General features: G+C 45.4%; 1 protein-coding gene across 1 annotated transcript in view; it reads right to left on the bottom strand.

Annotated features, from left to right (window-relative positions):
* Nucleotides 1–22084, bottom strand: part of man2a1 (mannosidase, alpha, class 2A, member 1) — a 94418-nt gene that overhangs the window by 9680 nt on the left and 62654 nt on the right. The window contains exons 10-17 of the mRNA XM_066711586.1: nucleotides 18819–19004; nucleotides 16742–16856; nucleotides 16124–16191; nucleotides 14897–15062; nucleotides 13210–13443; nucleotides 12734–12856; nucleotides 11973–12087; nucleotides 9711–9844 (exon numbers count right to left, since the gene is read on the bottom strand). Coding sequence (XP_066567683.1) covers nucleotides 9711–9844; nucleotides 11973–12087; nucleotides 12734–12856; nucleotides 13210–13443; nucleotides 14897–15062; nucleotides 16124–16191; nucleotides 16742–16856; nucleotides 18819–19004 — 1141 coding nt within the window. The remainder of the gene's footprint in view (nucleotides 1–9710; nucleotides 9845–11972; nucleotides 12088–12733; nucleotides 12857–13209; nucleotides 13444–14896; nucleotides 15063–16123; nucleotides 16192–16741; nucleotides 16857–18818; nucleotides 19005–22084) is intronic.

Raw genomic sequence — 22084 nt, 5'->3', positions numbered from 1 at the left:
TTCGTCAGGAGGCGGCTTTTCTCCTTTAGTGGCCCTGGAAGAAATGTATGCAGATTAACTGACACGGAACAAGCTGGTGGAGCAAGCGAGCAAAGTCCTTACAGGATCCGTGCATGATACGACTGCTTATGAAAGAAACTAATTAACAGTAATGACAGAAAAGCTCCTCTAATCCCTCTAAGACAGTCCAAGAAAACACATTGCGATTTAAATGTCTTGAAGATGGAGAACATCTCCCTCCAACTGCCAATGAGAAACAGCACATTCAAAACTAGTCTGAACGTCTTGTAACTGAAGAGGTACTGGATATAAACCGTCAGCTCTCAGTGCCGCACAGATGCTGTGCACATGTCAGAGTCAGGTCTTTGCCAAGTAAAAACGCCCAGACATGCAGATTTATTTCACTTTTGCAGCAACTGGAGAGACGTTGTGATCTTAGCTTCAAAAATAAATTACATTGCATTTCAGACGTCTTTGTACTGTAAAGGAAGCTGTGATAGATCACCTTCACTGTGCCGAGGTGCTCTAAGTATAGAACTGCTTTCAATTTCCTGCATAAAAGAAAACGTTTCTGCAATAAAAGTTGCCCTTCAATTTTCCTCCTAGAAAAGCACCCCCCCCACCCACGGAGAAGAGAAGTTTTGGGAGCGCAGGTCTCTGTGCTGATGAAAGATCCGGCATCTCTGTGAAAGGCCCGCCTGATGACTCCGGCTCCTAATCACACGCGTGTCGCGGGGCTCTGACTCAGAGCGATAAAAATAGCTTGGCCAAACCCCGCAGGGCCGTCTTTATACTTCGGATTCATTAACATTTCAATGCTTTGTGCAGAAGCGAGAAAGACGGATACTTCCACTCCGAGCGGTGCACAGCAGGGGAGTGTGTAGCACCATTCAGACGTGTGCATCTCTCTGTTCGTGGGCAGAGAAACGACACGGTGCGACTGGCAGTGAACCGCAGAGTCTGACTGGCCTGGCCCTCGCTGAATTGACCAGGATCTGCTGAGGAGATGGGTAGGGGCTGCGCAGGTCAGGTGTAGGGAAGTTAGTGTGTTCTCCGCAGACGGGTTGGGCTGTGGAGATGTTTCTTGTCCCCTGCTTGCAGTTTCTTTTGGGTTTTTGTTAGTTTCTATCAAAACAAAAACGACAATCTGCTGTGGATCTAATCACCAGCTGTGAGATGTTTCCTGGCAATGTATTTTTATACCAAACTCATACCAGAACCCTCAGAGAAAGTGAAATCCCGGTGAGAACACACACCTCTGATCCAGAGCGTGTCGCTTGTCAATATCACACACGGGCTCCGACACACAGCACGGTCCCGATTCATCTCCTTCTTTGTGCACAAATGGCTGGTGCCCAGTCTATGTTAACAGTAGACGAACAGATGGCCGGCCTCGTAAGCCAGGCGGTGGGGCAACCTCTCTGGAGACAGTCGCGGAGGAGTGATCTAAGGTCACTATAGAATAGCCGTCCTCACCAAGGGACCGTGTAGCATCATAGAGGAGCTGGACACAAACTGACCCAGCACTTGTTCTCTCTCAACCATCTGTTACTGGTTTAGTTAAAGCAACACAACGTATCCATCGGTATGCAGGCAGCGCTTGTTTTGTTTTGAACTTCACCGTATTGACCGAGGACTCCCTCAGAAGAGTCATGATGAGATTCAGAGGGTTTGTTTTTGGGACTGTATGAGGGGTGACCGATAGTCAGAGCTCCCAATCTGCTGTCCAGACCGTGTCAGATTGACATGCGTTTCCACTGTCCATTCAAAGTACATTGTCAAAAGTGTAGAATTGAGAACAAGGGCAGTGATGTTCAGACTGTACAATGCACTAGTTAGAGCTCATCTGGATACTGTGGACAGTTCTGGGGTCCACACTTCAAGAAAGGTATCGCTGCTCTAGAGGCAGTTCAGAGGAGAGCAACCAGACTTATTCCAGGTCTGAAGGGAAAGTCCTACTGAGAGACTGAGGGACCTTAACCTTTTCACCCTGGAACAGAGGAGACTACGTGGGGACTTAATCCAAGTCTTCAAAATCATGAAAGGCATTGACTATATCAAACCAGATGAGCTTTTCCAGATCAGCAGGGACACACGCACCCGGGGACACAAATGGAAATTGGGCTTCAAGGCATTCGAGACAGAAAACAGGAGACACTTCTTCACACAGAGAGGCGTCACAATCTGAACAAACTCCCCAGCGATGTGGCTGAAGAGACAATTTGGGAACATTCAAAAACAGACTGGATAGGATCCTTGATCACTTAGTTATTAATGGACACCAAACGAGCAGGATGGGGCGAATGGGCTCCTCTCGATTGGACACTTTATGTTCTTAAGAGACTTTGGTACCATTTTAGATCACCCATCTCTCTGTGTCGATCAATCGATGAAGCAACAGACAACGCCATATTCATCAAACTTTAATTTCAACTTATGTTTACCAGTGCATTCTAAGAAGATGAAAAACGCCCAATGGAACAAATTAATAATAACATACAATTTGCTTTTGCTCACGATTAGATTAGCACTCTAAAAGCTTTATGGGACACTTTGCTACTTTGTATTTTTTCGACATTAGGACAAACAAGTGTTAATTTCTTGGAAGGGTGCCAGTGGCAGGATTTTTATGGGCAAATTAATCTGGTCTTGTGAAAAACACGGCTACTATTTGCAGTCGAGAACATTTGCTCTATCATCAGATCTTGTGTTATTTAAAGTAAGTCTTAATAGTTTCAAATCTCCCGAATGAATGAATGTCTTGCCAGCCAACGTGTTGCATCACATTAATCCTGCAGTACAGTAATTATAATTATAGTTCTTAGAGTGAAATGATGTAGAAAAACAGAGCTCGAGATAAATGTGCTAATTATTTAAGGCAATGCTGGAACGAAAACTGGTCAAAAATGCAGAATGGTGCTGGAGTCTGATTCAGTTTCAGGTTGACGCAGTTAATTTAATCTTAACTATAAGGGTGTCAGTGTAAAGGAGTGGTGTTGGACACTACTTCAGATGTCTTCTGTGTAAAGAAGGCAAAACAACCGTGAGAAGAAACGTCTCCATCAAAAATCCCTGCAAATCTTTCAAAATCTTGACTCTGTGAGAATGTAGGTAAGTAAATACATACGGCTGTGTCTTTCTAGTGCTAAACATGTTGAATTAAGCACAATGAAAATGAATGTAAGGAATGTATTGCTCACTTGCAACTTCACACAGAGAGGCGTCACAATCTGAACAAACTCCCCAGCGATGTGGCTGAAGAGACAATTTGGGATCATTCAAAAACAGACTGGATAGGATCCTTGATCACTTAGTTATTAATGGACACCAAACGAGCACGGTGGGGCGAATGGCCTCCTCTCGATTGGACACTGTCTTATGTTCTTAACAGGGTCGTGAGCTTGTACTTACTTACATTTCAGTAAAATAAATGTGCAAACACACACACACATATATAAGAACATAAGTGTCCAATCGAGAGGAGGCCATTCGCCCCATCCTGCTCGTTTGGTGTCCATTAATAACTAAGTGATCAAGGATCCTATCCAGTCTGTTTTTGAATGTTCCCAAATTGTCTCTTCAGCCACATCGCTGGGGAGTTTGTTCAGATTGTGACACCTCTCTGTGTGAAGAAGTGTCTCCTGTTTTCTGTCTTGAATGCCTTGAAGCCCAATTTCCATTTGTGTCCCCGGGTGCGTGTGTCCCTGCTGATCTGGAAAAGCTCCTCTGGTTTGATGTGGTCGATGCCTTTCATGATTTTGAAGACTTGGATCAAGTCCCCATGTAGTCTCCTCTGTTCCAGGGTGAAAAGGTTCAGGTCCTCAGTCTCTCAGTAGGACATTCCCTTCAGACCTGGAATAAGTCTGGTTGCTCTCCTCTGAACTGCCTCTAGAGCAGCGATATCTTTCTTGAAGTGTGGAGCCCAGAACTGTCCACAGTATCCAGATGAGCTCTAACTAGTGCATTGTACAGTCTGAACATCACTGCCCTTGTTCTCAATTCTACACTTTTGACAACATACCGTAGCATTTTGTAGCTAAATCACCCTGCAATAACGTTCACTGACCGTATGCACCACAGAAATTTACAAACACTTAGAGATGGGGTTAAATTAGATCATTAAATACTGTCCAGCCATGTCCACATGCAAACTGTGACCGCTTAACTGTGACACTTCACACGTAATCCAATACAAAAAGTATCAAACACAGACATGTGTAACACACCTCTCAAACAGCATCTCTGCATTTATCAGAGTGAAGGAAAAAAACCACCTTTGAGCTTCAGTAGCTCTCAATCTGCCCGGCGCGTCCCCTATTCTGGCAGGAGCGACACCAGAGACGGGCTGGCAGGCCCGGGCTTCAGCCGACAGAATTTCAATGCCCTGAGGTTTCAAAGAGACGGAGATGCTCTGTGGCTGGAATATGTAATTGATGCCAGGAGAGCCGCCCACGCAAAGTTACTGTTTTATGATTTCTCCACGCCGTCTTGATTTAAAATAAATACAAATTGTAGTCTTACGCCTCACAAGTCCCCTGAGCCGGGGGTTAACCACCCAGCGTGTGTGGCGTCGCACAGAGCCGGCCACAGACCGCCGTCTCCTCTCTGTGAAGCGCTGCGAGAAAACCTGAGAGGTCAGCGCTGTGCACGGCCCGGCGAGGGACTTTGTGTGAGAGTGTGCGTGTTTGTGTGTGAGAGAGTGAGTGTGAGTGTGATTGTCTGTGTGTGTAAATAGGTTTGTGTGTGTGCGTTTGTGTGTGTGGGGGGGGGGGGCTTTTCTTTCTTAGCAATGTTAATCTGCACCATTTAGCTCTTTCCCCAGTATCCCCTACAGGCAGTGTTGTGTGCCTGTCGTGTTTTCTCTCTCACCTCTGAAAATGTCTCGTCACACTACTGCTTTTTACTTCATTTAATCCATTACTGCCGCTCCTCAGCGCTCTGGCCCCTCCAAATGATGCGTACACAGAGGTTATTTATACAAATTTAATTTGGCGTGGCTCTATAACTGCTTATTGACAAAAATATAAGAATTACAGTCATCATTCAATTTGCCGAGCTGCTGACTTTCAATGGCCATGAAGGACAAGTATTTCAGGAACGGAGGGACGGGGGAGATCTGTGCGAATTGTGATTCTCCAACAGGTGAGTTTCCATTGTGTCATTTGATTCGGAGACATCTTGCTCAGGTCCAACGGGACTCAATGAAGACCCCGTTCAGTATCACAATGCCATACAGAAGAGGGCTTATATTTAAATCACCTCGGAAACGTTCTTTGTTTGTTTGTTTCCTTCTTCCTTCACTGACCTGCCCATCGAAACACAATGGACACTACAGCTACAATAACACAATGCCTCTGAGGCGACTTGATTATTTTATCTCCTCTCTTTTAATATTGTCTGAGTTACAACAACCTGACACAACTGACAAGCCGACGTTAATCTAATGCTTTACAATGCTATCAAAAGCACAACAAAGTCCAGCCTGTTTTATTGTTATGAAATAAACTACAATGAAATAAGACATTAATGGTTCATGGGGGGGGATGGGGGGGGGGGGGAGTCACCTTGATGTGTCTGGATACGTGTATAAGACGAAGCAACAAAAAATACAATAAAAGTACAAGAGATAACAATTTTCCTTTCCTGCAATAACATCTAGTTTGAAAAGCCTAGTTTTCAAAACCTACAGGAATAAGATGCGTCTCCACTGAGAGTTACATAAGAACATAAGAAAGTGTCCAATCAAGAGGAGGCCATTCGCCCCATCGTGCTCGTTTGGTGTCCATTAATAACTAAGTGATCAAGGATCCTATCCAGTCTGTTTTTGAATGTTCCCACATTGTCTCTTCAGCCACATCGCTGGGGAGTTTGTTCAGATTGTGACGCCTCTCTGTGTGAAGAAGCGTCTCCTGTTTTCTGTCTTGAATTCTGTAGAACCGTCTTTTATTACTGACAGGAGTTTCTAACAAATGAACCTTGTTGACCTTTTGCTTAGCCTGCTAAAGCTAATCTGCTCAGTCTGTATACAAGCTACTTCTAATGCTAGTGTTAATATAAAACATTATATAATTATCACAAAACACTTTCTTCAACTTTCCTATACAGAGTCTTCCAATGCCTTGAAGCCCAATTTCCATTTGTGTCCTTGGGTCCGTGTGTCCCCCTGTTGTATCGGGAGGTCATGGTCTCTTTAGAAGACACTGTTTAATGATGAATAAAGAAGTCCTCTATAGACACTTATAGAGCACTGGCTCTAACGAAACACAAAGAGTGATCGGTGGATAAAGACGTCTGGGCTAAAACTGATCTGCTGAAGAGCTCAATTTTCCCGGTGGGGAGAGAGGAGTTGCTGCTTTTCTGCCAAAGAGCTGGATTCCTCTACACCTAGCTGCCCCGTTCACCAAGACCACATGACCTGCTGCCCACTAACAATTATCTGGCATTGCTGTAGACTCCCCCGTCTGGTCTTTGGACCTCCCACCCATAGCAGACGAAGCGTGGTCTCCTCGGTCTGACCCATGGTCCACAAACACACATCCTGAACCCTGCAGACGACTCGTGTCCTTAACCCTGTCCAGCCCAGCTCCTGTCAGCGGGAACTGATCGCATGTCGAGAGAGAAATGGTTTCAGAGGAGCTCAGACAATGGTGTGGTCTCTGGTGAGTGATAAGCCCCATTATTCACTCGGTCAGTCTGTCAACACGCACTAAATAATGGTCAGAGGCATGTGTGTGCAATCAACAATTACTCCATAATACCAGATAAATAAAAAAACCTCGTTGGAATTGTTAGTCTAGTTTGAAGCTCAAGAGCCAACATGAGTGTAATCTCTTTATTCCGACCTGGGCGTAATCTGGCATCAGTTTAATTTGAAGTTGGCTGTAACCTTGCTCAGAGGACTGACTTTCATCCAGGTTTCAGCATCGCAAATATCAGCAGCTTTGGGAAATCAAGAAAGGTATAAACATATTGATAAAAAGCAGGCTTTACTGTTGTGAACGAAGACAAACACAACCTAAATCTGCCGCAAAGCCGTTACAAGGACTCAGAAAATGGGAGTAATAATACTTTTGGGATGTCTCTATTGCAAGGGACAAATCTTTGAGCAATACAGCTATTCTGACCTCTAATGTGCATCAAATATGTTCATCATTCATGGTTTCCTGGGCACAATATTATTAACAATATACTTTAATGTAATTTAATTAATTGCCTTTGTGATATTCAGTTATCTGATTACATTTCACCACATAAAACCGCTATTTTGGCGAATCGGATTCAATAAAGTAACATTTCTCTCTTCTCCTCTGTGGCCAACGCTCGTTCAGAGATTCAGAAATGTCACACGACGAACACCGTCTACGTCAAATCAATCAATTACTCTGCAAGACTGTACACGGCAACAATAAACAAAAACACAAACAAAGTCCTGCATTCTCCGCAGATGTTTATTCACAGATCAGTGCTTCTCCTGCGGCGAATCCAATGCATTACAAAAGTATAGGAGTGTCAGTGGCTTATCTCATCCGTGCTGAACCGAGAAGATGCGACGAGTAAAAAAAAAACATCAATAAAAAAAAACAAAATACTGATTTCCAGAAATACAAAAAGTGCTGCAGGAGAGGAGATATGCAACCTCCCAGAGAGAGAGAGCGAGCGAGAGAGAGAGAGCGAGCGATTTCCCAGTGAGTTTTTACTGCAAATTGGCCGTATTTATGCATTAGTATTTTCTCCATGCTCTGCCATTATTAGTTTTGCCTTGATAGGAGCATAATTGTTATCTGATGTTTTGATGACTGACATTTTGCGGCGCCTCCTCTGCCTTCCGATACCAACGGAGCTAATTCAAAATAAACAGGCCCGACTGACAAAAGCGGAGAGACTTGTTATTGGGAAAAGTATTTGTTTTTCTGGGGAGGACTCATAAATATGTATATCCCCTGGATTGCTACAGCGATAACACCTCCCTTACCCTCGGCATGGGGAAACAGGCACACTATGAGACTTTTCTGCCGCGAGAGCTCAGACTGCGGTTTCTAACTGGAGGTCTAATCTTAAGGAGTACCGCAGGGGTCAGTATTAGGAGCACTGCCCTTTCTAATTAAAGTTAGAGACACACCAGAGATATTTGGTCAGATCATCAGACTGTAGATACATATGAGCATTAGTGGAGCTTTGCCAATACGTTCTCATAAGAATAGAGAGGCAGGAGACACTTCTTCACACAGAGAGGCGTCACAATCTGAACAAACTCCCCAGCGATGTGGCTGAAGAGACAATTTGGGAACATTCAAAAACAGACTGGATAGGATCCTTGATCACTTAGTTATTAATGGACACCAAACGAGCATGATGGGGCGAATGGGCTCCTCTCGACTGGACATGGTCTTATGTTCTTATGTCTCTGTCAACTATAGTAATGGGAAATAAAAGGAAATAAAGCTCGATCCAATTACACGCTGGCTGTTCAAACGGTGGATCACAGTGCAGAATAACTCGTGTATTTGTGTGTGTAAGAGTGAGAGTAAGTGCGAGTGAGAGAAAGTGTGTGTGTGTGGGGGCTTTTCTTTCTTAGCAACGTTAATCTGCACCCTTTAGCTCTTTCCCCAGTATCCCCTACAGGTGGTGTTGTGTGTGTGTCGTGTTATTTCTGTCTCGACTGAAGGACTGTCTAATGCCCTGGGGTGGTTTATTTCCAAGCGGAAATGCAACATCTGTCTTCTGACGGCTGAAAACCACCTGGATTTAAAATAATCCCTTTATTAAGACAGTGGAATTAATCGGTGTGCCGTTGCAGGTACCCGAGCCGTCGGGTAAGAGTTCGTCCGCTCCTGTTGAACACTGCTTATTTCCTCAGTCTACAGCAGACACCGCCACGCTACCGAGAAATACACGAACACCTGGCCAGCGTTTCCACGGGGGTACAGCAGAGGATGATTGTTACTCGTGTACGGCTCGGCACAGCAGGGGGTGGGGGGGGGTTAGCGTTATGAATATTCATAGCTCTCTTCCCTGCTTCCCAGTTTAATATCTCACACTGCTGAATGCTAATGCAATCTCTCTTGCAGGGTTGTCTCTCAGGCAGAAAGGAAAACTTCCCAAGCAAAGGAAAGTACACACAGGACTGTTTAAAAACACCCACGGCACTTTGAACTGCCACCCAGCGGAGTAACTGACGTGACGGGCATGACTGGGAGGACAATGGCAATCTTCATATGCATCCCAACGATAGTAAAGAACCAAGGATGCCCCAGCTTGCAACGGACTGCATGTGCATCCCTGTAAAATAACACCGAGGAACAGGAGAGTGAGAATCGCTGTTCTGTGGAAGAGGTTTACTGTCGCTCGCATTGACGACAGCCATCTCTCTTATACTACCAATACGAACTGGGGAAAAACTACACGGAAAAGAAAATAAGTCAAAATGAGGATTTATGGTGCTGGTGTGACATTTAGGAAACGCACTGTTATTCAAAAATGTCATAATCTGTCAGCGACGGACAAGGCACATCTGTTTCCGCTCCAACAGGACCGTATTAGCGACGTCCTTAACTTCAGCCGGGCAGCGTTTCCCTTTGTGAAATAGTTTTGATTTGGACCAGTCAGTATACCATAGAAAATACCTTTTTCCTGTCACAGTGCACTAGCTGAACGTTATATCCCTTTAATATCCAGAGGAAAAGGAGGGGGGAGAGAAAGGGACGCCATACCTGGAAGCCGTTGAGGTCTGTGAAGAATCGATTGCTGCTGTCCAGATCTGATGTTATCCTCATTGCAATTTCACGGTTGAACTCTCCCCTTATGTCCACAGTATTGGAGATCTCCATGGACTGCCCCTCCACTCCTGAAACGGGAACGTGGGGAAGGTAACTCAATTAAAGCAGGCACGGCTCTCTCGCGCTGAAACTCACACTTCTCACTTACGACCCGGCGACCCTTGATAACCCCCGGCAGCGTCTCCTCGTTCCCATACAGGCAGAGATCTGTGTTTCCGGAAACCCATTCACATGCGTGTTTCATTAACAATAGAGGAAGTATACAGTACTTGTTTTTATCCACCTGGATGTGCAACTCCTCTTCAGTTGTGTGTATGCGTGCATGTATAGATACGATCTCCAAAATAAAAAAAGACTTGGGACTCCAGGAATTCAGTGCTGGAAGTTGTACGAGTTGGCCAAATTCGGCAAAACTTACAATATTAATTTACATAGAAATTAGACAAAGCCTCAGGCAGAGAAGAAAGACTGCATGCAGAGATCAGAGCGAAGCTGTCAGTAAACAAACCCTGGAGACAAGGTGACAGGTCTGGCTTCGCGTAGGTATACAAGCTTCAAACTCAGCCTCTGAGGTCAGGACTGCGAGCGAAGCTTTGGGGTCTGTCGAACATCCACTATTTAATAAAAGCATTTGCAAGACAAGGTCCGTCCTGAAGCACACCGTGTTCAATCCCCACTCCGTCGGTAATGATTTACCCCCTGACACCAAATGCCACGTCGCATTATGACTTAATGTATCTGCAGGATCGTTGCGTGTCGATGTGCACAGAAACGCAGCACAGATATCAGCTGCATAAATGTAAACGGGACATTTGGCATCTCTGTAAAAATCAGTCAAACGCTAAAGTGGCACGTTTTTGATTTTTTGTCTTTTTAGCTGCAGATTATGCAGTACATTTCCACATACAATGTCCTATTTCCCACATTTGCTATCAGACTAATACTGGTGACTTAAAAGCAAAGCAAAAGACAAGGTCAACTCTGTGTGTGTTTGGACTCGATGCTTATTTAAGACAAATCTGCTCTTTCCAGATGAATTCTACTTAAAAAACGCAACATTAATGTCACGCATAAAGTCTAATTTATCACTGGATCAGCAACTTGCCCCAGACACAAGGGCAATTGATTTCTGGTCTTCTAGTTATCAAGCGTGCACATTTCACAACTCCAATGTCAAAATGTTCGCTGAATGCTCAATCATTTAAATGCTGCTTTTGAAGGCAATGTTTTCCCCCCTTCATTGTGCATCAACAGCTTATTACAACAACGGCTGGAGGCGACCTCATTTTCTAAAGCTGAATCCGTCGCCAAATAGATTCCGGATCGTGTAGCAGTGAGAAAGGAAAGGCATTAGCTTTGTGCAAAGATATGCTTTTCTCCACCCTAGGGGTCAGAGAGGGCTGTGTGGCTGGAATTATACATTTCACTCCTGATCACTTTCACACAAGTGCCTGTGAGGAAGATGTGCGCTGTGGGACGTGAGGAAGCAGATTCAGAGAGACAGCCTACACACTTACGAATAACTAATATCATCTGCACACAAGTCAAGTTCATGTTGCTGCCCTGAGGCTGAGCCAGGTAAACAACGAGAAGAACGAGGGAGTGAGGGAGCGTGACAGAAAGAGTGAGAGAAGCCGGAGAATCTACAGATGGTGAAGGACGTCAGGTTACGAACTCGGATTGCGGGTTGGATTGGTTGCCGTGTGTCTGTCATTTGTGGTTAATTAATATTTGTGTAGAGAAGGGTTTGTGCACAATAAATAAGCCTGTCTTAGATGAGCGATGAGGGTCCTTAAACAAACCACAGCCTGTATTCCTCGATCAGAGAGTGCAGAGAATGTGTGATCTGAGTTACACGTCCACCAGTGAGAGGCTGCTATACAGACAGGAAGTGCACTGTCCTAAACGGAGGGGGACAGGAGATAATCTGGCAAATGATTGAATGTATTACCTGGATATTATTCTAACATAACGAAATAACCAACTAAATAATTGAAAACAGCCTCCGGTGTGCTTCAGTGGAGGAACGCCTCATTAGGGAAACTACACAAGATTGCCTTTACAAAGGATACATTAATTATTATTGTGTTTTTCTGTCAGATACTGTGTATTATTGAACAACAAGAAACACACACTGAAAAGAAGCGCAATATATTAAAAAACACACTGAGAAGACTACCACTGCCGGCTTCTTACCTTGCACATAGTAGAGTCGCACCGTGTGGGTGAAGTGGCGGTAGAGACTGACCACTTCAGAATAAACTGGTCCCTTCATCACTCGGATGGTAGGAGGTTCTTGAGTCACGTATGGCTGGAAGACAGAAACCAATGAGAGTGAGCTTCACGGTGTTGTGCACGGAGAGACAGGACTCTACGCAGTTAGGTAAGGTCTTCACTAGGTCTAGCCTCCTTTAAGCGTAGTCCCACGTTCGTGATGTCTCGTACAAGCACGCCACTACCGATATCAGGGGTAACACGGTGGTAGAGACCTCCCTTAGTCGCCCCCAGGCGTCCGAAGGGCACGGAACAGCCCCTGAACATGGCCACCCCTTTCTAGTCGGCAAAGGTAAGATCTTCCCTGACAGATTCATTTGGAAGGATTTCAAAGTTGAGTGTTTTCGGTCTTGGGTATTTGCGTAAAGACAGATCAAAATATTACAACCTGGGCTGATGTTGCAGAGGAAAGTGTTTTTTAAAGAATACAAATGTTAAGAATACAAAAGCATTTCCACATCTCGCCAATAACTCAACACAAAACTCATGGCTGCAAACAATCACAATTGTAACATAGTTCCCAGTAATAACAGGCTGTAGCACTAGCACAAACAGGCCTCTCGATGGAGTTCGCTATGAGGTGTGGGCCGGCCTCCCATCGAGACAACAGCCACAGGTGGACACGCAACATCTCGCAGTCTTCGCGCGTTTTATTCGTAACCACTTCGTGTCTAGAGGGATACCTTGGCTTCCCGGTCAGGCAGGAACAGGTAGGCGCCGCTCTTGTCGCGGTTGCTCGTCGTGCCGTACCACACGAATTCGACCTTCACCTGGTGCTCGCCGCCATCGTCCTTAGACTTCACTTTCTGAAAGAGAGGCGGCAGTGCGGTGAGAGGGTCCCGAGTCTCTCTCGGTCACTGCCTGTGAAACTCCTCGTGTTGTGGGGAGGCGTGTGTGTGGGGGGGGCGAGGAGCATAAACTGGGTTGTTCAAATCAAATTAAATAATTAATTAGTCAATTTAAATACAGTAAGTGTGGATTTTTTTTTGGTTTGTTTTTTGCGAAGAAGAAAAAAAAATATTTGGGGCTGGTTTGGTGAGCCGTTATGTGGAGGAGACGGCTCGTACATGTTCTGCTGGGACCCAAACAGGACTGCTGTCCAAATCAAACAAAAACAAAACCAGGAGGACCCCTCCCCCCAGAGACAGTCCGTACTCGCCTCCATGAGGCCCGATGCGGCAGAGAACCACAGCTGCAGGTGCTGGTTCTCGATGGTGAAGGGCTGGGGGGCTTCCTGGACCACACTCAGCTTGAATGGCTGGCTGGGGCCGGGGCTCAGTCCCCCGCCCGGTCTGTAGAGAGAATACTCGGCCAGGGCAGTGCCGGGGTCCGAGCCCTCCAAGAGCTGGAAGACCCCCAGACCCAGCGCCGGCAGCTGACCCACAAAGGACACCTGTGGGGGGGGACAAGGAAGACGGGACACAGAATTAAGGCAAATCTGATTTATCTGTTTATTTTTTTGATAACAGGGCAGTAATTAGTGACGCCACTCATACTCCATGTCTAGAGATCTGTCTTCCAAAACCATGACTAGAATGCCATTTTTATTACAACACATTTAGAAATGTACGTCCCAGTGTTTCAGATGGACGGACATGTTAGAGGCCGGACAGATGCCGTGTAACTCTCGAATCAGCAGCTCGTTACACGCTGCTGACGGGTTTCAAGGCTCACGGTGAAAAGACCCTCTTCAGTGTTGATCCTGAGTGCACAGAGCGGGGGGCCGCACCGCTGACATCTGCGCATATTTAAAGAGAATCCCCGAGCAGACGAGACCAAGGACACATCACTGTGAGTAAATATTCCAAAGACCTGGGAACTGAGAGGAGGTGAGACCAGCGACGCAGAGAACAAGTAGCCGAGTCAGCAGAGCACTCATTCATCTTATTTACTTCTGCACCATCACGCCGTCCTTTGATGCGGTTTATTATCTTTACAGTGATCTGGAGCCACTGTCATTTCACCCCTGGGGTGTCTCATTATCCCGTAACAACGAGCCGCAGACGGGGCGCCGGTCCTCAAGCCGACACAAGCAGTGTGTGATGCACTCAACACAGCGCTGTAATTACAGTAAGCCTCAGCCCCCCCAGGCAGGCGATGTAACTACCTGCTCCCCCCCAAACCCCTCATTTAGCCGTTTAGTGGCCCCCCATTGTAATACAGAGGGGAAAAAACGAGGCGAGGGAAACCGCAGGGTTCATTTCAAAGTCTCGAATGTTCAAAGTGTTCTAAGACGGCTGGAAATTCAAAGGTACGTCGGAATCTTTGAAGCTTAAGTTACCCATTCAAGCACTATTAATTTCTTCCCTTGATTATATAATTTTTTTATATATCATCACCATCACCCCATATCGATCCATGGCTGGATGAAGGCCACCCCAAGATAACCTTTTGACAGGCTGCGAACGCAGATTTCACTTCAATCCTCCCTTCAGTCACTCGATTGGTAAACTTATTACCTGAATCGATTACAGAGACTTCACAGAAGCAGTTCACCGCGCGGAGGAGGAGGGGAGACGACCGATCAAAACAAGTCACTATAAAGGGCTGTTATATAATGTACACAGTGAATGACATTCAAAATAAAAAGGAAAACGACATTAAAAAAGTACAACAACGGGGCCCTAGTCTCACGCGCAGACACTCCAGTGAGACCATTCATTTTCAAACCACAGAGCGGATTGCAAACGACACAGCAGTGACTTTTCTGCTTGAGTGACGGGATAAGAGGTGTTTAAACAAACGCAGGTCGAGGACACGCTGTACAGCTGCCTGTGGGGAAACATGAACAAACAAGCAAGGTTACTTCTGCGAGTCAGACGACGCAGACCTGCGGGACACCGTACCTGGAAAGCCTCCGTCGATGGTTTGGTCGCTTCTTCCCAGACGGCGCTGACCTGCACCTTCAGCGCGCGCCCTAGGGCGGTGAGGACGCTTACGCGGGGTGTGTTCACAAACACCGTCACCACGGCCGAGCGCACTTGTTCTGTTGGGTTGTAGATCACCAATGACCTGAAACACAGCAAAGGGACTTTCTTACCACAGTGACACTACCGGTAGTGTGTTTGGACTCTTGACAGCAGATCGAGACTAAATAAATACACACACACCACACAAACTGACCTACATGCTGGGATGCTGATTATGTCCAATAAAATAAATTGAGATGGCCCCTAAACAACACATCAGTGATCAGGCTGGGCTTCCTTGAACAGAGACTACGTGGGGACTTGAAAATCATGAAAGGCATCGACCACATCAAACCAGAGGAGCTTTTCCAGATCAGCAGGGACACACGCACCCGGGGACACAAATGGAAATTGGGCTTCAAGGCATTCAAGACAGAAAACAAGAGACACTTCTTCACACAGAGAGGCGTCACAATCTGAACAAACTCCCCAGCGATGTGGCTGAAGAGACAATTTGGGAACATTCAAAAACAGACTGGATAGGATCCTTGATCACTTAGTTATTAATGGACACCAAACGAGCACAATGGGGCGAATGGGCTCCTCTCGATTGGACACTGTCTTATGTTCCTTAAATTACCTTTCAATGCAGTTAATATTTTTTATTATTATTATTATTATTTTGTGTGTGTACCAAAACCTTCTGCCTGCACCAGACAATGCCCCCATTGCTTTATAACAAGCCTCCACAGCACAGCGTTTGTCTGTGAAGTCAGAGAGTAAACTTCATGTCAGCCACCCCAGCAGAAAACAGCACAAACAATTATAGCATTGAAACAACCGTTCAAATGGTTCTCTTCCTCCATCCTGTATCTCTGGGTACAGCAGTGCAAATAAATTGAATTGGACTCAGTGGAAAATCAACCATCTCCCTCTGTCGTCATTTTTGACATCTCCGGTTGCCAGACATAATGGAGACATTTGACAACCTCGTTTCCCCGGCAGACCAAAATCACTCCTGACAGCTCAGCAGGTGGCGTACAAACAGCGCCTCCGGTCCTGCTCTGATGTTCAGGAGGACGCACAGCTGTATTTATTTGTCGGGTGTTTTGGATGGTGGTGGCGTTTCTTTTGCACTGGTGACAGAGATGAAGACGCGCTTACCTGGGCTTTGTGCTGAGCTTCAGCACCGTCTTCAGAGGCAGAGCATCATGAGATGGCTGGATGTCATCCTGTGAGGAAGAGCAGAGTGAACAAATGTGAATATAATACAGACAGGCATTCATGTGTGTTTGCAAACTCTCTCTCTCACACACACATGAAAACATGTTTGCAATCTCTCTCTCTCTCTCTCACATGCATGCATAAATGTTTGCAAACTCTCTCTCTTACACACACATATGCATATATGTGTGCCCTATGGGTAAGCAGAGTCCACTGTGGGGAACATTACACAGAGGAGGAAGACCGAGGGACACACAAGAGCCCGAATCATTGCAGGCCATGTGAACAGTGAACAATATGTTAATAATGAAAGAAAAGAGCAAGAAAGTGGATATCTGGCCAAAAAGCCACACACCCAGCATGTCAATGAACACACAGTTTTTGCCGCTGCATCAAGGAGCCGCACAGACAGAGACTTCATTGTAGGGCAGCGCAGGAACAACAGTCTCACTTCACTCCCACTGTAAGAGGGTCCTCCTCGTTACACACTCGGACTGAGAACACCACCCTGCTTGTATACGTTCCTAGAAAGATGACGTAGGGTTTTGAGACCCTCACCTTCTGGAGGAATGGGCTGGACAGGCTGTGGCTGTACTCCTCCTTGTTCTTCAGGATCAGCCAGTGAGCCGAGTTGATGATCACCTGCTTCAGGTTCAAAATCGAGTGGAACAGCCTGCGGACACGAAACGGAAAGGTCACACAGTTGACAGGGAGGAAAACAAGACATTGTCCACGCACAGCCTTCACCCTCAGGCTCAGTTTGCTCTAGGAAGGTTGTATCTTCAAACATAATTGTTTTAAGAGCTGAACCTGCTTGCAACCTGAACCAGTAAGGCTTTAGATTATGCGGCACGATTTAATATTAAATAGATTACATTGAAAATCTACTACTTGGTGATTAAAGTTCAGTCGAATGTTATTGTAATCTCTCTCTATACCAAAAGCGTTGTTTAATGTCCCCGAGGAGTCGGAGAGAACAAGCAAGAGGGATATTACAGAGAGGATGATTTCGGTTTCATGTCAGCGTGACTTCTGGGATGGTCGGCTCTGCCAGAAATCCCACAACACACCAGAAGTAATTTCAGTCTTTAACAGCGTTTATGTATAAACAGTGGGGGTTTATCTCGACTCCATTACTGCAGAGAGCGAGGGGCAAAGGGGCTCTTGTTAGCTCCTCAAACTGGATTCACTTCATGGGCAGAGTGTCAGAAACAAATACCCTGGGAGAAAACACTATTTAAAGAGTAAATACATGACGGTGCCTGCAAAGCATATATTATTTATAGGTTATACAGCTAATGTTTATGATCAAAAGAGTTCAAAATGTCATCAATTGTTTGCTGAAGAGATATTTTAGTTGGTAGAATTCACACATCAATCGGCTACTAAAATGGCTTCCATGTTTTTATGTATCGCACCGCACCGCATCGATATCAATATCAATAAACAATCATTCTGCCCGTCAAAGGATGCCAGCGTCCGCCCCGGGCCTGCTGACCATGGCGCCAGTCCGGCTGGGAAATCACAGCTCGCTTCCACAACCCAGTTATGAAATCTTCTGTCAGCACCGATTTTATAATCAATACTTTCACTGCATGTCTCCATTAGCAGCCTGACAGGAGGCCAGGTCTGAAAAAGGCAATTTCAACAGCCGTGACACGACTGTGCTATGCATATATACCTCCAAGTATAGCCTATATTGACGCACAGAGATAAATATAAGATGCATGCATTTTTTTTTATTTTTTTTTTGGAGGAAGTCTAAGGACCTTGTTGTAAAACCTGGTATATTGTGAGCTGCAAGAGCACCCTGGATCGTATAAACTGGGCCAAGGAATTCAGCCACTTAGACAGACAGTCAATAGGACTCAGTCTGACTGGAGCTGCTCTCTCTCCACTTCTCCCTCTCGGCTTGTTACTGCATCTTGGAGCGACAAGGGTACAGGTCCCGACTCGGTGCAGGCATTGAAGCTGTCAATCTTGAATTTTATAATTTTTAATGGGATTGTGAAGCCTTATTCAGAGGTCATCAAACTCCACCCTCGTCTGAGCAGACGGTGCCCAGAGCTAGAGGAGACTCCGGGCAGCGGCGCGTCTCTGGCCAGCAGCATTACACACTCAGGGCAGACATCGCTGCCACATGATACTTGGCGCCCAGAGTCCAGACCCCCGCCGGATCGATGCGGCCTGGTGTGGTCCCTGCTGCCGCTAAGGGATGTCACTCACAGTATTGATCTTCGACAGACAACCTGCACTGCAGAGATTATCGGCGCTGAAAACCAGTCACTGTTGATTAACATCTGAATTGTCCGTCTGTAATAAACTGAGGGTATTAAAGCCCCAAACAATTCTGCTTCACATTTTTAAACTTTCTAATCGGTAGATTGACTCTGCGCACACGACCGTCTGTGTTCCAGTCGTTTGTCACGTGACTGACATTCTCCACCGGTTTCGGACAGTCCAGTGAAGATTAATAGTAAATAGTCAACCTGCATGAAACTATACAAAACGGGTTTAAATGTAAGTTTTAAGAAGTATGAATAATTGTAATTAAGCCAGACTCGTGAGCCTTGAACAGGTTAACAGGTTCAGGAAGCTGCTTATATGGAAAACAAAAAATAGTTTCATATCCTACCTGGTACCATAGTCTACGACAACCCAGTCTTTCCCAGTCCCGGTAATGGCGTCGTGGTGCTGGAAGAGGCCCAGGTTCCTCCGGGCTTCAGTCAGCAGTTTATAGCTCTCCGAGGAGGGGAAATCGTTCAGTTTGCCAGACCTTTGAATATCCGCCAGAGCAAAAGTGTACAGGATCTCCGCAGCCCTAAAACAGGAGGAGGGGAAGAAAGGACAAATATTGGACACTTTGTAACAAATTACAAAAACACTGAGCTGCCGGAAAGAGCAGCAACAGTCAATCTGAGCACAAACATCTGGAGAGTCATCGACGATTCACAGGGACGTCCGGTACGTTTTGCAGTGGTTATACAACACAGATCCTTCGCTCTCATTTGTTTTGTGGATCAGTCAATCTCTCCATTCTTTAGTGAGATTATACTTCGATGTACTACATTTACTGGGGTTTTAATCATTACTGAGTAATTTCAGATTACAATGAGTGTGTACGGTGGTGAACACTAAAAAGATGCATTTCTACACCCAGTTAATTTTGCTCTCTCATATGAAAACATAAATGACATTGGAATCATATTTTAGATCTGGAATTCGGCCTAAATATAAAACAGGTGGTTCTAGAGAAACTCATTTCAGTCAGCGTGCTCTGACACATCGACACGTACCCGGTCTTCAAAACCCAGCTGATCATAATTCAAAGACAGAAAGAAAAAGAAAAATGTGGGAAGACCACGGCCACATTTCATCCCGAGTTTGACGAGATCAAATTCACAAAATGAGGCACGATAGGCCGTGTGTGAGAGCAGCAGATGTGAAACAAAGCGGCCGAAACGGCACTTTCTGAAACGGTCTCTGCGCGTTTCCTGAGCCAAGCCAACCCCACAGGCCGTGAGACATGATCTGAAACTCAGATGCAGTGCAGGCCGTTTGCTGCCCACACTGCCATTATAGTGGAGATGCGAATCCTCCATGGGCTGAAACTCTGCCTTTCCTAACATTGTTACTTTCATATTGCTTCGCCAGGTGCTTAAAATAAGCATTTCTAATGACAGTAACCACAGTGGTCACCCTACGAGATGGACAACGAGCTCCTATTGCTACAGAGCTGATCAAAACTGTGTGGAAACAAAGCACATCAGAGGAATACTGTCGTCCATAAACACTTTTGGTTTCCAGCAGCGATGTATCGGGTTTTAACTTGCTGAGGCATACAGTAAGTCAGTTACAGTAAGTCACCCTGGGTAAGCGAATCTGATTATTAATAAATAATCATAATTGCACAGCCACCTTATAAAAAAGGAACGTCACATAGCACTCAAAGAGTTAGCATTAATGCTTGAGAAAAACAAAGACTAGAGTTTACTTGCACTCTCTGATGTTGAAAGCTGCCCGCTGTGTCAGAAGACCCCCTGCAGACCCATCAGCCCATCAAACGGCCCGGCTGAGTAACGCAGCGTACACTGTGAGAGAGAGTCAGGTGTGCAATATCGACTTCTCTCCCTTGTTTTGAAATGTGCTTCTTGATTTGGTGCCTCAGAAACCTGCTCTTCTCAATACTACTTCAATTTGTTTCGGCGTGTTAGCAGATCATATATTTACTATCTCAGTGTCTTTACAAAAAACACTGCCTCAGCGTAATGGAAAGCTCACAATGTGAACAACTTGCCGCCCTCGCTAGCTCATTGTAAAGCAGCCAGTCTCTCTGTCCCCATGCTCTGGACTGTAGATGCCCAAGCTGAAATCTGGGGCGATGTGCGTAATTTCAAAACTATCCCATAACTCAACTTCGCTAAACTGTCTTTGTACGCAGTCTGGCACAGAGGTCAGGGTGGACCATACGAGAAGTCCCTCCCTCTGAGAGGTCTCCTTGTGGATCCAGTGTTGGGATCTGTCACAGCAGGGTGTCCAAATATAACCCACCAGTACTGTGTAGGGAATGGACTGGGTGTGATTCTCAGATCCTCATCAAGTTATTCCCTATTGAACCGCTAGGATGGGTTCAACTGCCTCTTCAGATGTATGAACTTTCTCCTGTTCATAGGAATCACTTACAAACCAACGCACCTTCGGTCATCTCAGAGATTCGTCTTCCCGTGCAATATAAGACAACTCAAAATTGGTGCAACAGCTGGAGAAAACATGTTTCTTCCCAGCATCCAATTCTCCTGAGGTCTGAGCACAATCGTCTCACTAGCGGTTTAATCATGGCACAGGCTTCACACTTCTTCTCTTCACATCTCAGATGGGTTACACTGGCCTCCATCACACTCTTCCTCACTACAATCTTGAATTTCCATGTCTGTAGGACACCTTTTAGAGTCCATCTAGGCATTTTGGTTATCGAGATCAATCCTGATGATTCAGATCTTGCTATTATTAAAAAGTGAAAATCTTAGTGTATATAAGTATTTGGAGGCAGAACATCCACTTTAAATTAAAGTGGAATTAAAATGAATGGCTGTATAAATGTTTCATTTATCCCCTGCAGTGCCCTCACCGCTAAGAAGGAAGCGTAACTGCGTGGAAACGGCCCGTCTTAATCCTCGCTAACACAATTCCACCGCACTTCAGCTAAACCTTCTTTTAAACCACACTCCTAAGGCAGCGGCTGAAATCTAATTAAGACTTTATTTTATTACCTGGGTTTTATTTAGTAACTCTAATTCTCAGAAAACCCACCGCGCCGGCCATCGCCGCTCTGCGCTTCATTGCGAGAGACATTTTCATTTGCAATTCCATGGTAGCAAATGTTCTCCTTAGCCCTGATTCAATCCGTCTCTCTGCGCTATCAGAATAACTATCAGGCCAAATAGAGTGGCGCTGTGTATCTACTCTATATGCAAATGGTCTGTGTAAGTGTGTATCTGGGATTTATAGAGGGCATTCTGGTCATTTTACACTTATCCTGATTGACTTATGCTGGCGATTTCATAATAAACAAGACGCGGCTCGGGTCAGGAACACTGCGTCAATATCGGCCGTGTTGACAAACTGGAAGACTCGGGCTGAAAATACCAGCTGCTAATTTTGATGCCAATTCACTGGCGAGGAATAGTGAATTTCACCAGAAAATGAACACTGTGAGCGATTCACACACAGACATTCACACATATATATCTATTGAGATATTTGAATTGAGGGAAGACATAAAAGAGAGCGAAAGGTGTAGCTAAATTAAAAACTACCTTTTGAACAGAATTCATGAGAAAAAATACCCAAATTCTTGGCTGATATGAGCTGAAGTGGTTGGGGAAATACCTTTTAGCATTT

This window comes from Amia ocellicauda, chromosome 8 (genome assembly GCF_036373705.1).
Source record: "Amia ocellicauda isolate fAmiCal2 chromosome 8, fAmiCal2.hap1, whole genome shotgun sequence".
In the NCBI taxonomy this organism is placed as follows: Eukaryota; Metazoa; Chordata; class Actinopteri; order Amiiformes; family Amiidae; genus Amia; species Amia ocellicauda.
The sequence above is the reverse complement of the archived record's forward strand: the minus strand, read 5'-3'. Positions and strand labels throughout refer to the sequence as shown.